The sequence below is a fragment of the Trachurus japonicus genome, chromosome 4 (genome assembly GCF_045865225.1).
Source record: "Trachurus japonicus isolate A0001 chromosome 4, Traja_1.0".
NCBI lineage: Eukaryota > Metazoa > Chordata > Actinopteri > Carangiformes > Carangidae > Trachurus > Trachurus japonicus.
The window spans coordinates 7,022,795-7,037,557 of record NC_140910.1 but is presented as its reverse complement, the minus strand read 5'-3'; the positions used below and the strand labels follow the sequence as shown (position 1 = coordinate 7,037,557).

Here is a 14,763-nt window from a genome sequence, read left to right as displayed (position 1 = left end):
CCAGCTTGCTTCAGCATTACAGATAAGAAAAGTAGAGAATATCAGTCATTTCCTAATGCTAACTGTAATTGATATTGTGAAAATTGCTTATCATACTGTATTAAATAAAATAAATGGCACCTAAACACCTAAAATCATTTATATCATGTTACATGCAGCAATACTGTTTATAAGAGCAGCCTCTTTCTTTTACACACCAACAACAATAATGCCATGGCCACTGCACTGAACCAATGCTGTCTCTCTCATTAGTCAATCAGTCTGAGCTGAGCTGATTCTTTTGACACTCAGAAGCAGAACGCATAGAGGTGTCACCCTTTCATGCTCTTTTTCAGTATAATATATACATAGAAATACAGCAGAAATAATTTGAAGTGTTCTTTTTAATCAACAGTGTTCTTTTAGTACTCCAGTACATTAAACAACTTTACTTGTAAATGCCTGCTCATATCCCTTTATTAAGGAAAAATACATTATTTCATAAATTTTCATTGCACCCATAAAGTTCTTTATGCCCTCCTAAATTTCTCAACTCGGGAGCAGATGTGCTGTTAGAGAAAAGAGCACCAAGTCCTGATTAAGCACATGCTAACATGTACAACTATGTTTGGATAAAGCTAAGCTACAGTGATGCATGGTTTAGCCCACAGTGACACGCAGCCATGAGAACCATCTGTTAAAATCAGTGCTACGGTTTATGTTTGTCATGCACAATTACACGATGTGACACTGTTTATAGAAAAATGTGGTGAAACTCATCATCATAAATCAGCGATGTGACTTGATCGACGGGTCACACACCGTACCGCTGCAAAATCTGAATCACGAGGCAGCGCACCGCTACTCCTGTTAGTCATTGTTGCTGTTTTCTTGGATGTGAAACAGCTACCTGAGGTTTTACATACAGCTTTTAAAAACCTGTCAGCCAGTGACAGCAGACTCACTGAACGGATTCAGTATTCAGACTTGATGCTGTGCAGGAGATAACATAACTTTTCATGGTTGAGCTGCTTCCAATATTAGGGTTAATGTAAAGGAAACATTTCCATCGTGATTACTTGAGTCATTGTGGTGAGGATTTTAGTGAGGGACTGGGCTATTAAAAGGGCTTGTCCGCCTGAAATGAAGATGGTGATGATGAGCAACATGATTAAAACTATTAGTTGTGAAAGAAGTGTGATTAATGTACAAAATCAGTAAATCAAAAAAATAAGTGTCACAGGAATAAAAGAGCATCACAATAAAACTGTAACATGACTAAGACCAACATGAAAACTACTCTAGAGAATAGGTTCAGATTCTTTCAAGTCAAGTTTTAATAGGATATTATATATAATACTACTTTGAGTGGGGGAGTGATTGGTCGCTGTAATGATTAAGGTTGTGCTGACAGACGCTGATCCTCTACAATGTTTAATGTGATCGCTAGCAGCTTGTTCAGAGTTTATGTGAATGCTCTGATCATGAGATGAGTTTATTTAGTTTAGACAGCCATAAAATGTATTTGTTATCCTACTGTGGCTGTGTGCACTACAAGAAAGGACAAAACAACACATGTCAAGACAATGACTTGGAAAAGTGTCATTTTCTGACAGCCAATAAATAATTAGTCAAGCCATAACGCTTGGGATGAACAGTGTGTAAAGAAATGTGCTGCTCAAACTAAGACCAGTGATGTGACACATAAAAATAATTTATTCTTTTCAACTTTAAAAGCATATTCTAGTCAGCATATAAGGTGGAAATGATTAGCAGTAACTCGGATGGAAAAGTAAAGAAGATGCACAACGTTTGTTTGAGCAAGATTTAACAGTGAGCTAATCACATGCCTTCCTCCACTCAACACCCTGCTGACATTCCTAGAGTACCAAACACATTATACCTCAGAGCTGCCCAGTACAATCAGTCCTCTGCTGCTGGCCTCAGAGCAGCTCCACCGGGGTAGGATTTAGGTACTTTGCTCAAGGGCACATCGACACTTTTTCTCAACCGTGGGGCGGGGATATAGGATTTCTTACTGACTGGTTCCTCCCATATGTTCCACACAGACTCAGAGATTCAAAGTGACATGCTGGACAATAACAGTGGATGATTTTGTCTTATGTCTTAAAAACATCGTCTAAAGATGTGAAAACATCACATTTAATGACACTTTTGGCTCTGCAGTGTTTTAGGTTGACAACGTGCAGCCATGGACCATGATGTGGACTTTGAAAGAGGAGAACAACAGGTGGCAGTGGCCAGGTGGAAAGGTCCAGGACAGATATAACAAAGACCCTCTTGTGTGCGCAGTCGTCACTTTACCTCCCAAAGCCTCCATCCCTGAGCGCTCAGGAGATAAACACTCCCTCCAGCCTCTCACTGGGACGATACAGGCCACATTAACCAAGGAAGGAGAAAATGAGGGCCAGCGTGAAACTCTATCAACTGGAAACTCCACACAAATCCACAGGCATGAATGAGGCAAGGGGAGGGGTGGTGGCGGTGGTGGTGGTAATGTACAAAAGATCTCAAGGTCTAAAATATCAAACACACTGGAAAAACTACAAACTGAAGATCCATTTTGGTCTAAGACTGAAAAAGAGCATGTAAAATAGCTCAACGCTAAAATCTCTGCGGAGTGATGAGCAGCTCAGTCTGTCCGCTGACAAGTACAAATAAGCCAGGGTGGAAAATGAACAATGTCATTATTGCCCCAGTTTTCAAAAAGCAGGGTCATTCACGGCCACCAGAGTTTTACCATGAGAACAGCAGTCAACTATCACGCATGGGAAAAAAAACATTTTGCAATCTGAAAACAAGCTCAACCGAGACAATCCAGAGACATGTTTTAAATTTCCTGTACTTGATGAGTCATGATGAGAAACAGTATGGGAATGCTACACATAAGAGCTGATGGAAATGAACAGGGGGGTTCGCTACATTAATCAGCATGTTAAACCCCTACAACACCACTACACAACTACAACAAACAAACAATAAACATGTAAAAACAAGAACAACACAACTACAATACCAGTATGTTTAAAATAGCATGTTATAATCCAAAAACAAAAAAAAAGGTATAGAGCAGTGATGTTCAAGGAAATTTAATTTTAGCTTTGGGTTCTCAAATAGCCACCCTTTGCTATAATAACATCCACTCTAATATGAGGCTTTGGGTCAACAATTTTCAGCAGGAAATCACCTGACATGCCGTCACAGCTCACAGTTAGTTGGCAGACTTGCAGGCCACTAGCGGCCTACTTCACTTCTGTCAGGTTTGTCCCACAGAAAGTCTGCAGAGTCAGGGATACCGCTAGTCATAAATTTTAAGTGTCACTTTAATCTTTATCAGAATGAAAAGCATTTCTATCTTCCTGATAACAAACAGCTAGTATCGAATAAAATTCTTTCATTGTGTTGAGAATGTGATGAATATCAAAAACAACTTTCCAATATTGATTTACTTCAAGAGATTAAAAACAAACATGATCAACAAAGTGAACAATGATGCAGGACAGAGCAGAAGCATCAGCTTCTCCAGTGAGGAGATGCACAAACACATATGAAAGCATCTCCCAGCTGGAAGAGAAACACACATTAAGTCACAATCTCTGTGGTTTTCTTTGATTCACATCAAAGAGACCATACATCAATTTCCCTCTTTTATTTCATGAAGTGCCCCGAGGGCAGACGAGGATGAAGGCAGGGAGAGGGATCTGAGCGAGGTCGTCTGCTGCCGTCCCATTATAGGCACCTCACTGATGCTTGTTTGTTGCTCAAAGAGGCTCCCTGGTTTACTCCACAAATATTAAATGGTTTCCTGAAGAAATGATTAGCTGTTTGTGGCAGAATGATTTCATCTGGAGGCGACTAAAGGGTCACGTTAAAGGTCTCACACACACGTCTTTACTCTTCTATTTTAGGATGCTGTTTTACATGGGAGCTTTGTGAGTAACGCAGCGGTGTGAAAGTCTGAGCTGTGTGTGCTCAAGGTCAAATATTTTTTTAGATTTAGTGAAGTGTTTGTCCAAACATACACGTACAACATGCCTCCCTTTTTAGAAATGCTACAAAAAACCAGAGGGCTCGCTTCAACCGTTTCTCCATTTCCACAACACAACAGCAAAATTAAATCTGCACAGCTCAGGCAACAAACAGTAAAACCCGACATCTTTTAACATTTTGCTGTCAAGCGAACACACGGAAACGAAAAAGACGATAGCGTATTCTCGATTTTGATTCTAACAGAGTGGCAGCAGCAACTTATAAAGCAGGTTGTTGCTTTAGAGAATCTCCTTTGAGCGCAGCAGCTCTTGGACAAAAGAGGTGAAAGCAGGGGCTCCTCTATTCAACCACAGGATCCTTGGAGAGTGGCATGAAGGAAATGAATACTGCTGCCAATCACTCCTCACTGTTCACAGGCTCCTTTTAAAGCCTGTGTAGAGGCAAGAAGTTTGCTCTATAGTGAAGGAGTAAAGACAACGATAAGTCTCACTGAGATTTATAGAGTTTATTACAGAATCGCATATCAGATTAGAATGAACGACCAGCAACAGTCAGCAATGATCATCAAAGAGATTCAGAAACCAAGTCTCGCTATTCGGCCGAATAGAATGCAGTGTCTTTCAACCGTGGGGGTCTCAAGAGACTGGACACACACAGGGCAGGGGTTTTTATGACAACCTGTTTTTGCTTTCATGTTTTTATGTTCTTATGTACCTGTTTTCAACTGTGTGTCTTTGTTTTATACTATGTATTCTGCTGATTCTACTGTGAAGCACTTTGTGGAACCCCTTATGCTATAGAAATAAAGTTTAAGAGGTACATGCTTATTTGTTTAATAAGAACAGTTTGACCAAAAAGGACAGAATCGATTATAAAATTGTTGTACCACACATGAGAGAAAAAACAAGTCCTGCTTTGCCGTTCAGCTCTTTGGAGGAGGGGAGGTAGGCTGGTTATCCAACGTGCACTTGGCTCTTCACAATATATGGACACTAGTTTTACACACTTTTTGTTTTTTTGCATGTGTGCGTGCTTGGTCAGAGGAATTATGCCCATTTCTGACCTTCTCACCTGACTGCGGTGAGTGGAAAAAATGGGCACATTGCCTTGCTTTTCCTACTCGGAGGTCACAGTTAAATAAAACAGAAAAAAAATGTATTTTCCTAGAGATTTTGACATGTGTGGTAGCTGTATTGCCAGGTGGAGTTTGTCTCATTAAAACCTGTCATCAAGTGTAGCTGCTGTGCAAAACATGTTTCCTCTTCTCAGAGCTAGAAAAGCACTGGAAAAAACTGAATTTAGTAAGAAACTGTTTGTCTACACAACACTAATTCTGGTTGGGGACCGGGGAGCTGTGGTTTTTCTTTAATGGGCAAAAAAAAAGCTTAGGAGTACTATAGTAAGCATTAGGACTAGTGACACAGTAAGCATGCCATGCAGGGAGTAGAAAACAGACTCTCTTAGAGCGTACTTTCCACCAAGAAAAATTCCTCAGAGTAATGTGTTAGGGAACAAGACCACTGCTGATTCTACCATGGAAAACTGGGCTCAAAAACTCATTATTATAGGAGACAGCAAATAATGTCCAGAATGTACAGAAAGAAAAAAAACTATATTTACTTCATCCACTGATCATGTGAATGGTCAGAATGCCAGGAAACAGAGAGAGAAAGAAAGAACGCTATTGAAGCCTTAAACTGTGTAGCTTGAGTCACTGTCTTCATGATGAACATGGTCAGAGGTTTGTCCTGGCCAAGAACCGTGGCGTGAAGCAGCGTCTCTTTAGCCACTGAGCACACAATAACTGCCACAACAATCTCAATAACTGCACTGACCCGCTGTTCAAATAGACCTAGAATTAGAAAACATTCACATTTAACACAGACTCATGCAATAAGCATTTTAGTCATTTTGCAATGATGACGAATATCTGTGCTTTTAGACCGCTGGTCTAACAAAACAAGACGTTTGTTTGACAACATTTCTTCAGATTTTTGAAACCAAAAACAGCTCAGTGTTTACGCTTGATGCATTCGAGTGCTGAGATTTCACATTCATGAATATTCACGATTAAACAAAACCACTGCAATGAGCACATACTTCACTGCTTGCAGCTGACAGAGGCTAGCATGAAACAGAGGGTGAGCCTGCCACACACCCACCACTCAGAGAGGAGCAGTGAAGGCTGCCAACTGGAGCAGAGAATGAAAAGTTAGCAGTACGGCTGTGAACATCTCCCCTGTGCTTTCCAACTACAGTCCAGACTCTCAGGCAGGAAATTACAGGATCAAGGTCACTGTCCTTGTTAGTTAATGGTTTAATAATACATTAATTACTGTACAAGTGATTTTTCGTATGTCTTCCCTTTACAGGACATTGAATACGTTCAATTCAAAGGAAGGATCCAAGTACTCATGCATAGATGTTCAGCACAGGCATCGCTACATCATGAGACAGGTGGGGGCTGTACGTCTGAGAGATCTGGTGCTGCTACTGTCATGAAAAGGTGAGTTTGTGTTTGGTCCATATGTTTCTCATTGTTGTAGTAAACAGCTGAGTCGCACACTGAGACGGTGGTTTTTGGCGGGCGTGGGGGTGGGGGGTGTAATTGGTTGTTCGGCTCTGCTTGCCTATCTATAAAAGTCACCGCACTCCACTGGTAGAGAACACCAGTGAAGCCTGAGCGATCACAATGTACCTTTGTGGTGGGCACCCTGTGTAAGAGGGACCTGAACAAAAACATTTATCAAAAATAAAAAAACTGTGTGTAAACTGTTAAAAAAACAACAACTATTAAATCTGTAATCCGACGGCTACGTGATGTTTCAAAGCGGTCTCATCCATATACATATCCTTTATGTGAGAGCAAAACAAACTATTTTTCATTAAAGCAGAAGTAAGTGGTCCGGTCGTTTTCGCTAATGCTGCGTTCCAGGCAGGCTTTTGAAATCGTAAATTACAGCTTCAAGTCACAACTTACGACTTTGTAGCGTTTCAGGCAACCCACTCGTGTTTTTCCGACCTGTTTTACCGGTGAAAGTCACTATAACGGCCACTCGTAACTTCCGACCGGTGAACTCGTACCAGATCGAACTGGTACCACTTCACGGTCGGAAAAATACGAGTTTCCTTGAACGCACCATAACAGTCCTCGTCCCTACGTCACCACATTCACGGCGTTCCTTGGCTGCACACACAGCCCTGCATGCCGTTCTCTCTCCTCATTGGATAAAAACTGTAGGATACGATAAATGTTTTCTCCTCGGCTCAGAGCAGAGTGACTGAGAGACCCGTGTTTCAGTCCAAACACTCTATGTAAGTGATTACTGTCGGAAGATATAACTATTTAAGACTTATATTAACACAAATATATCACTTACTTCTGCTTTAAGTTGTCTGACACGTAATAACTTATAGGCCTAATTTGAGAATGAATTAAGTAAAATACCTTCTGCTTGGACATACAAACAAATGTGTACTCAGAGTTATTTGGATGTAAATGGAGTAATGATGCCTATAAGCTTCAAAAGGCAAAAAAAGGTGCATGCACACATTTTTGTTAGCTCACACAGACATGCACATATGGTTTTCTAATTATATTGATGACTTGTGGGGTTTTACCCTGTGCACTTGTCTTGTTACATTACATTTGAATTTGCAGCTGAAAATGTGTCTTGAGCCGTTTTCCCACTAAAATTAGCGGGTCGACGCGGGTTTTTTAAACGCGGGTCGACCCGCTAACAATCGGCATTTGGCCCCTTTCCCATTGACCAAAATGAGCCGAGTCTGACCCCCCGCTGAGGGATCAGACAGAGCATAAACCAGTCGCCCCGCTCTCATCCGCGGTGCAAGAGACACACACAGTCATGCCACAGCCGCCCGCCGCGGAGTGTCCGTCCGCCGAGGCAGACTCTCTGGCTGGCTGACCTGGAGCACCAGGACCGCGGAGGACAGAGAGTCTGCTGCGGCCGGATGACGGACGTCCGCGGCACAACACGTCAGTTAAACAGACTGTCGGTTCTTTTATTTTATTTTTTTCTATCGTTTTTGGTCAGTGTTCTCTGATCTTTTGATCCCAGTCTCGGATGAGAGCAGAGCGGAGCAGAGCTTTGTTTTGGTACGTGATATGAGACGCGACCGGCGCGATGACGTAGCGTCACGTAACGTTCAGTGTCATCACGTAAATTAGCGGGTTGACGCGGGTCTGGCGTTCCCACTGCAAGCCGAGCAGAGCCGAGCCGATTTTAACCCGCGTCGCTTGCCGAGTCGTTTGACCCGCGTCGACGCGGCTCATTGCGCCTTTCCCACTGCCACCAAAAGCCGATTGTTAACGGGTTTAAACGGGTTTTTTGGCCAGTGGGAAAGGGGTATTGTAGATCAGATCATTCTTCTAAATATCTAATGAAAATAGTGCAATTCTCTCTGTTGAGGCATTTCATTCTTAGTATTTATTAGTTCAGGTAACGCAGCCTCCAGGGTGTTATAAGCTCCTAATAAATCAACATACACACAACAAGATGAACATGACCAATCCTACTCATAATGATAGAAAAGACACAAACAAAAAAATAAATTTTAGAGCTGTGATTCATCATCTATCTTTTTTAATCTTTACTAAACTTCACACCAGAAATCTACAACTTAAACACGTCTGAATCAGTGACAAGGCTTTGTATTGTAGCCTGGCCACAAGCAGCTCCTCGGCCCTCACTCTTGGTTCATACCAGGACAACAAGCTACGTTTGTAAAAAAAAAAAAAAAAAAAAAGAGAAGTATTTTCTTGGAGTTAAGTCTGACTTGAGTAATTGAATTGTGAAAGTGTGAGCTTTGAGACAATTGAAATCCGGGATGTGGGGTCAGAGACGACGGCTCATGTGGGAGCTGAGGGTAGGAATGCATGTGTGGAGTGGGAGTTTTTCTGGACAGATAGTTCACTAGTCATTACTCATGTGCAAAAACAATCAGGGATGCTGCCTGGAGTTCAGTTCATCCCTACACAAACACCACCGTATATGCTAAACCAACTATATTCAACTCAGGCATGACGTTTTCCTGTTCCTTAGCAACCCCTCGAGAGTCAGGTGGTTTGGTAAAGTTATCAGAACGAAAGAATCCCGAACAGACAGTCCATCTGCCTCCGAGACCACAGCGAGACTACATAGCTTTGTGATATGCTTTTCCTATCACAATAACGTTTCTGTGCTTTATTGGCAAATACAATTTTATGACCGGGTAGTTAAAATGTATAATTAACAGAAATCGTGTAGGAGATAGTAGATGATATGGAGACAGTAAAGCTCAAGAAACTTTCAAGAGGACTGTAAAAGGTTTTAAAAGGTTAAACATGGTTATGGAATTATCCAGTCTGACAGTTACGTCTTATTGTCGATATACTCCAGGCCTTCACAGCATTAAACAAGATGTCTACTGAGTAAACCCGTGTATACATACATCTATTGGCTATACTTGCTTATCTATGCAGGCCAGGGTCACAGTCTCAGGTGAGATAGGGCGAAGGCGGGGTTCAGCCTGGACAGGTCAGCAGTCTGACTCACAGGGGCCGACACGGAGACAAACAACCTCACACACTCACAGTCACACCTATGGGCAATTTAGAGTCGCCAATTAAACTAACGTGCCTGACTGTCTTTGAACTGTGGGAGGAAGCTGCAGAGAACCCACAAAGGCACGGAGAGAACATGCAAACAGAGTGTTCTCGCTGCGAGGGTGTGTGAACCACTGCACCACGGTTACTCAGGGGTAACAATTCACTCTTTTAGTCTGTTGCTGAGGCATCGTGCTTTGTCTGAAAAAAACCCAGATGTTAAAAAAAGCCCTCTCAGGCTCTCAGCAGATATTTTGACTTGTCATTGGATGTGTGCTGCTAATAACGTTAAGTGACCCATAACGCCGTGACAGTGCGACGGTGAGCCAGCATGCACGACAGATGTTTTTCACCGCAGGCTCTTTGGCGAGTCAACCAGGAATAGAAAAAGTGTAATTAATAACATTGTGTGTGTGCCTGTGTGTGTGTGTGTGTGTGTGTTGTGCATGCTTGCTGTGTGACACATCTCACTAAAAGGCTTCATGGAATGCAGTCTTTGTTGATGATGGACATACCTGTGATGTTTCCTACTGTGACAACACAAAATGTCTGCTGTGGAAAAGGTAAAATGCCAGATATCAAACATCATAACCTCATCCAGCCCACCGGTCCTGGTCCTCACAGCTGAGCAGCAATGTTTAGTACACCGGACACTCCTATGGTAAATACACAACTCTCCAGATACACCCCAAAAAAAAAACAGGCGCAACCCGCTGTGGTTTCGAAAAACAATTTCAGAAGATTACATTCCTTTTTTTGTCAACAGGAAGTTGTATGTCTATACTGTACGTGTACACACACGGAGACTGTTCCAGAGAAAACTAATCTTTCAAAGGGTTTGCCATATGGTGCTGTGATGCATGCTGCTGAATCAGATTTCATGCCCAAGCTCAAAAAGAGCAATAAGCGGCTTTTCATTCAGGAAAAATTATAAATACGCCACACACAGTGGTGTATTGTCTATTCAATTAATGTTGAGTCTGAGGTTTTATAACTATTGCAAGACGTGCTCTGTACCAATTGGTTTGAAAACACAAGCAAACCTTGGTCAACCTAATGAATCTGCAGCGGGACCCTCTGGCGGCTTATCAGCACAGTGAGGTCGATGCCAGCTTCATCTCCCTCCAACATGTTTTTCCTACCACACTGTCTCATGGAAGTTTCTGTCCACACATACTTTTAGCTCCACACACATAGTTGTCAAACATTAAGAGATTTCTACATATGACCAAGTGAGGTTTCAGGCAAGCCACAAGAGAGGCCCTGGTCTGGCAACACAAGATTAACTATAGAGTGATGGAGAACAAGAGGAACCAAAAGGGACAGAGTCAGCCTACGCTCTAACACCAGACTGATTATATGGAGGGGAAAGAGAGTTGAAATGTTTTCATACAGCGCAATGACTTATACTGATGGTATTGTCAAAAAGCCAGGGAGCAAAATCCTTCATTTACACCTTTTAAAGCACTGCAGTGAATGCAGCAATCAACAACACACAGGAGAGGATCTGGTGCGTTTGCTGATGAATATGATGCTCATGAGTTATGTTATCAGAGGTCCTACACATAACAACAAGCACACATCCGCACTTCTGTACGATGGCTGCCACTGAACAACATACAAGTACACACGTCCAGTCCTTGCTGCTCACCCAGCCGATACTGTCTCAAGATAAATGGACAACAGAAACAAATCACACTGTATGCAAAAATGCTGAGATGCCACTTCCAGACATTTCATTCATATAACATGGGTTTTCTCAGTTTACAAAGACATTATACATTAGCACTTATAACCCTTCATTAGACTGCGTGATGGCCATCAAATGACTGGTTTCAAACTGCACCTTCAACACATTTACCACAAACCCTAAATTAACAACTTAGGACCAACACAGTCCTGTCTATTTTGCAGGTCTAGCGTGTTTTTTAATCCTTGCAGAGTGGCTTGAACACTAACGACATGAATTCGGACCACTCAGTCACCCCTGACACCAATAAGACACAACTGAGTGTGTCCCATGCAGCTCCATCATTCAACCCAACATCACTATCAACACACTGGACAAAAATAACCTCCCTGCATGCGTTTGACTTTGCAGAATTAAAAGCGGTGACACTCAATCACAGGTATCCTGTTGTAACTGTGGTTTTTGAGTGTATGGTGAAAGCCCTCTTCCTCCTTCTCCAATATTCCTGGAGATGTATCAGCATACCTTTCTTGATGGAGCCCAAAGTTGAAACACACCACAACTGTAAAGCTGCTTCAAGCCTCGAGTCTGTTTTCTTAATGACGGAACATTTGGCTTTCTTGACTGAGGGAATATTTAATGACATTTACTGCTCACCCAGCACTTCATAGTTATCCTGATTTAAACTCAAGATTCACTCACGACATGTGCAGTTTTTGTCCCATTTTTCACCTTGATCTATTTATCGTTCTTGTATCCATGTGAGATCTCATAAAAATCACTTACTGACCAGCTGGCTACTATTTTTGTGATCACATGAATGGCACAAATCTGTTATAACCCAAAGCAAGAGGTCTTTTGGTCTTCTGCTATGTTCTTATTATAATATTTAGAGGCAACTTCAGATATAAATTCTAAGATACATTTTTAGCACAACAGTATTGTTGATTTTTCCCACAGGTCAGTAACTTGGACTCCTCACTGAACTCATGCTATGAAATGATCATTTTTTACATCCTCAAGGCTGCCACTTCATTTCAAGAGTCAATTACTACGGGTTAACCACACAATTAGCACACTAATTACACCAAATGATGACTCTGATTATGTGTGCAGCACATGTTATTCATCCAATATCTCACTCTGGACTTTATAATAACTTTTATTGCTCTAAAACTCAAGTTATAAAGTTGTCCCATTCTGCAAGTACTGTAGTAGCACCATGGCTGCCTTTGAAACACAGTAAGGGTGAGTTGTGATGTTTCACCAGCTTTACATCCATCTCTCACCCACACACTCCCGCACACGAAGAATCACTCATTACAAAGTTTGAAGACAGCTGACTTTCCACGCAGGAGGCCCTCTCTCTTACCTAAAAGCTTCTTCACCTCCTCCACACTCATGTATATGTTGACGCTGGGGTGCTGGGTGTTGTCGCTGGTGCTGGCGCCCACGGTGCTGCTCGGGCTGGCCAGGCAGCCGGCCCCCTCCAGCAGCAGGAGGAAGAAGAAGCCCCCCAGCCTCCACGGCACCGAGTGCGGCCAACCTCGGGGCTCCGACGGGCTGCCGGAGCCGCGGGTCAACCCCGACATAGCAGTGGTCCTCTGGCTCACACAGTTGCTCTCGGTGTTCCTCCCCGGTCGCCAAACTCTTTCTCATCCGTCTCTGAAGTTAATCCCGGGAGGCGACATTACTCGTTTACTTCACGCCGCAGCGCCACTTGTAGCATTAACTCCTCTCCCACTCAGCCCGTTTTTGTCTTGTCTTCGCTGTTAGCCGAGACGAGCTAAGTTAGCCGGGGCAGGCTAACTCCGGTCGGGCTGTGCTAACTTACCCGTCCGCGGGCAGGCTGCCGTTCAACGCTGGAGCCTGTTACCGGAGATTTACGACGTTTTCCGAGCACATAAACAACTCCCCGGACACCGCCACATGGAGGCGAGTGGACTTTTATCAGGCGAAAAAAGTAGAGGGAGAGAAGTTCCCCACAGTAGCAGAGTGGCTAATACATCCAGCTTTCTCCTCCCGTTGGTTTTCCTCACTATCTCAGTTTTCACTCGGAGCACGGAAGGGGGGCGGCGGGGGCACGGGAGTGGAATGCTGCCTTTACGTGCTGTCGGAAATATTTCACATTCTGCAACAGTATCACATCATATTCAGTCATATGAAAAGCAAACAAGTTTATGTATTTAATACAGGTCATATGATTCCACTACTGATAAGCTGTCGAAATAACCAGCACGCTTGCCTTTTGACATTCAACCATTAACACTTAAAGCGAGACGTACAACTCCAGACACCCGAGCTTCACTGAAGGCAGCACAAAAAAAAGAAAAAGAAAAACTCAAGTCGGGAGAACAAGTAGGGATAATCATCTTAAAAATGCCAAAACAGAAATAATGAGCTATTTTCATCGAGACCTCCAACACAACACATGACACCAACCTTTAAATCAAAAGATTAGACTGAATTAAATGTATTCTGTATTTAGTTTATGATCGTTTCACGGGTCAGCTCACTGGTCTACAATCACAGGTCCTCAGTCAACATTGGGTGCTATTAAACTATCCTCCTGCTCCTAGAATAAAAAAAACAATATAAGCAACAGGTGCAAACACATGATTTAGTAGAGCTTCCAACAGGTCTGAAAATACACCAGTTTAGACTGTAGCCTATATAAAAACTTTTATAAAACAATTATATACCAGATAAACAACAATACTGCTGGTTATAGCTGTACTGTAAGTGATACTACAAAACTGACTACATATTCTCTGTAAAAATATGGAGTTCTCCCTGGCACAGACCTCAATGGTTTCCTAGCTTGGTGTTTTGATGATTACAAAGTGTGCTAATTTTCCATCTGGCAAGTACGATGACACATTTACTTAACTCCATTGTCCGTGACCCCTCCTGCCCTGTATAGTGGTATTTGGATTTGCAGGTACTCATTCATGTTTTCCTTTGTCACTCGTGTAGACAGGGTGAGGGAGTAACAGAAGTCTTATTTTGGATGCCAGGTTGTGCTGTGTTCATAGGGCCACCTGTGAGAGTGTACTTTCCTGATTCTGTGGTTACCTGGGTGGATCAGTGGCATAACTGATCATCAGACCTGCCCATTGTGTGTTGTGCCTTTTGGGCATGTCTCTGCCTCCTCTGGATTAAAGACAAGACAGGAGTTAGTCTTTTTTCCTGTCTTTGCTCATCGCTTGATGATGTAGTTAGACAATGATGTAATCTGAACAGAAGCACAGATAGTGTTTCTTCTTTCCCTTTTCTTTTCACAAGAATTAACCGCAAAACAGATTAAAAAATATAGGCTATATATTGACCATGTCTGTGTGATGGTGACTTCTTTTAAAATGAATTAATTTGTTTGAATCATTTGGACTGACACAGACCAGTAAAAAAAAATGGATACTGTATTTATTAAAGGTTCAATTCAGGATAAAAAACATCAAACTGAAAAAGAGACTGGAAA

General features: G+C 42.4%; 1 protein-coding gene across 4 annotated transcripts in view; it reads right to left on the bottom strand.

Moving 5' to 3' along the window:
- The window catches only part of ryk (receptor like tyrosine kinase), a 44,393-nt gene extending 31,071 nt beyond the window's left edge, over window positions 1-13,322 (bottom strand). For all 4 annotated transcript variants that reach the window (XM_085773625.1, XM_085773627.1, XM_085773626.1 and 1 more), the window contains exon 1: window positions 12,658-13,322. In XM_085773625.1, coding sequence (XP_085629751.1) covers window positions 12,658-12,877 — 220 coding nt within the window. In that variant the 5' untranslated portion in view covers window positions 12,878-13,322. The remainder of the gene's footprint in view (window positions 1-12,657) is intronic.
- Window positions 13,323-14,763: the final 1,441 nt, after the last annotated feature.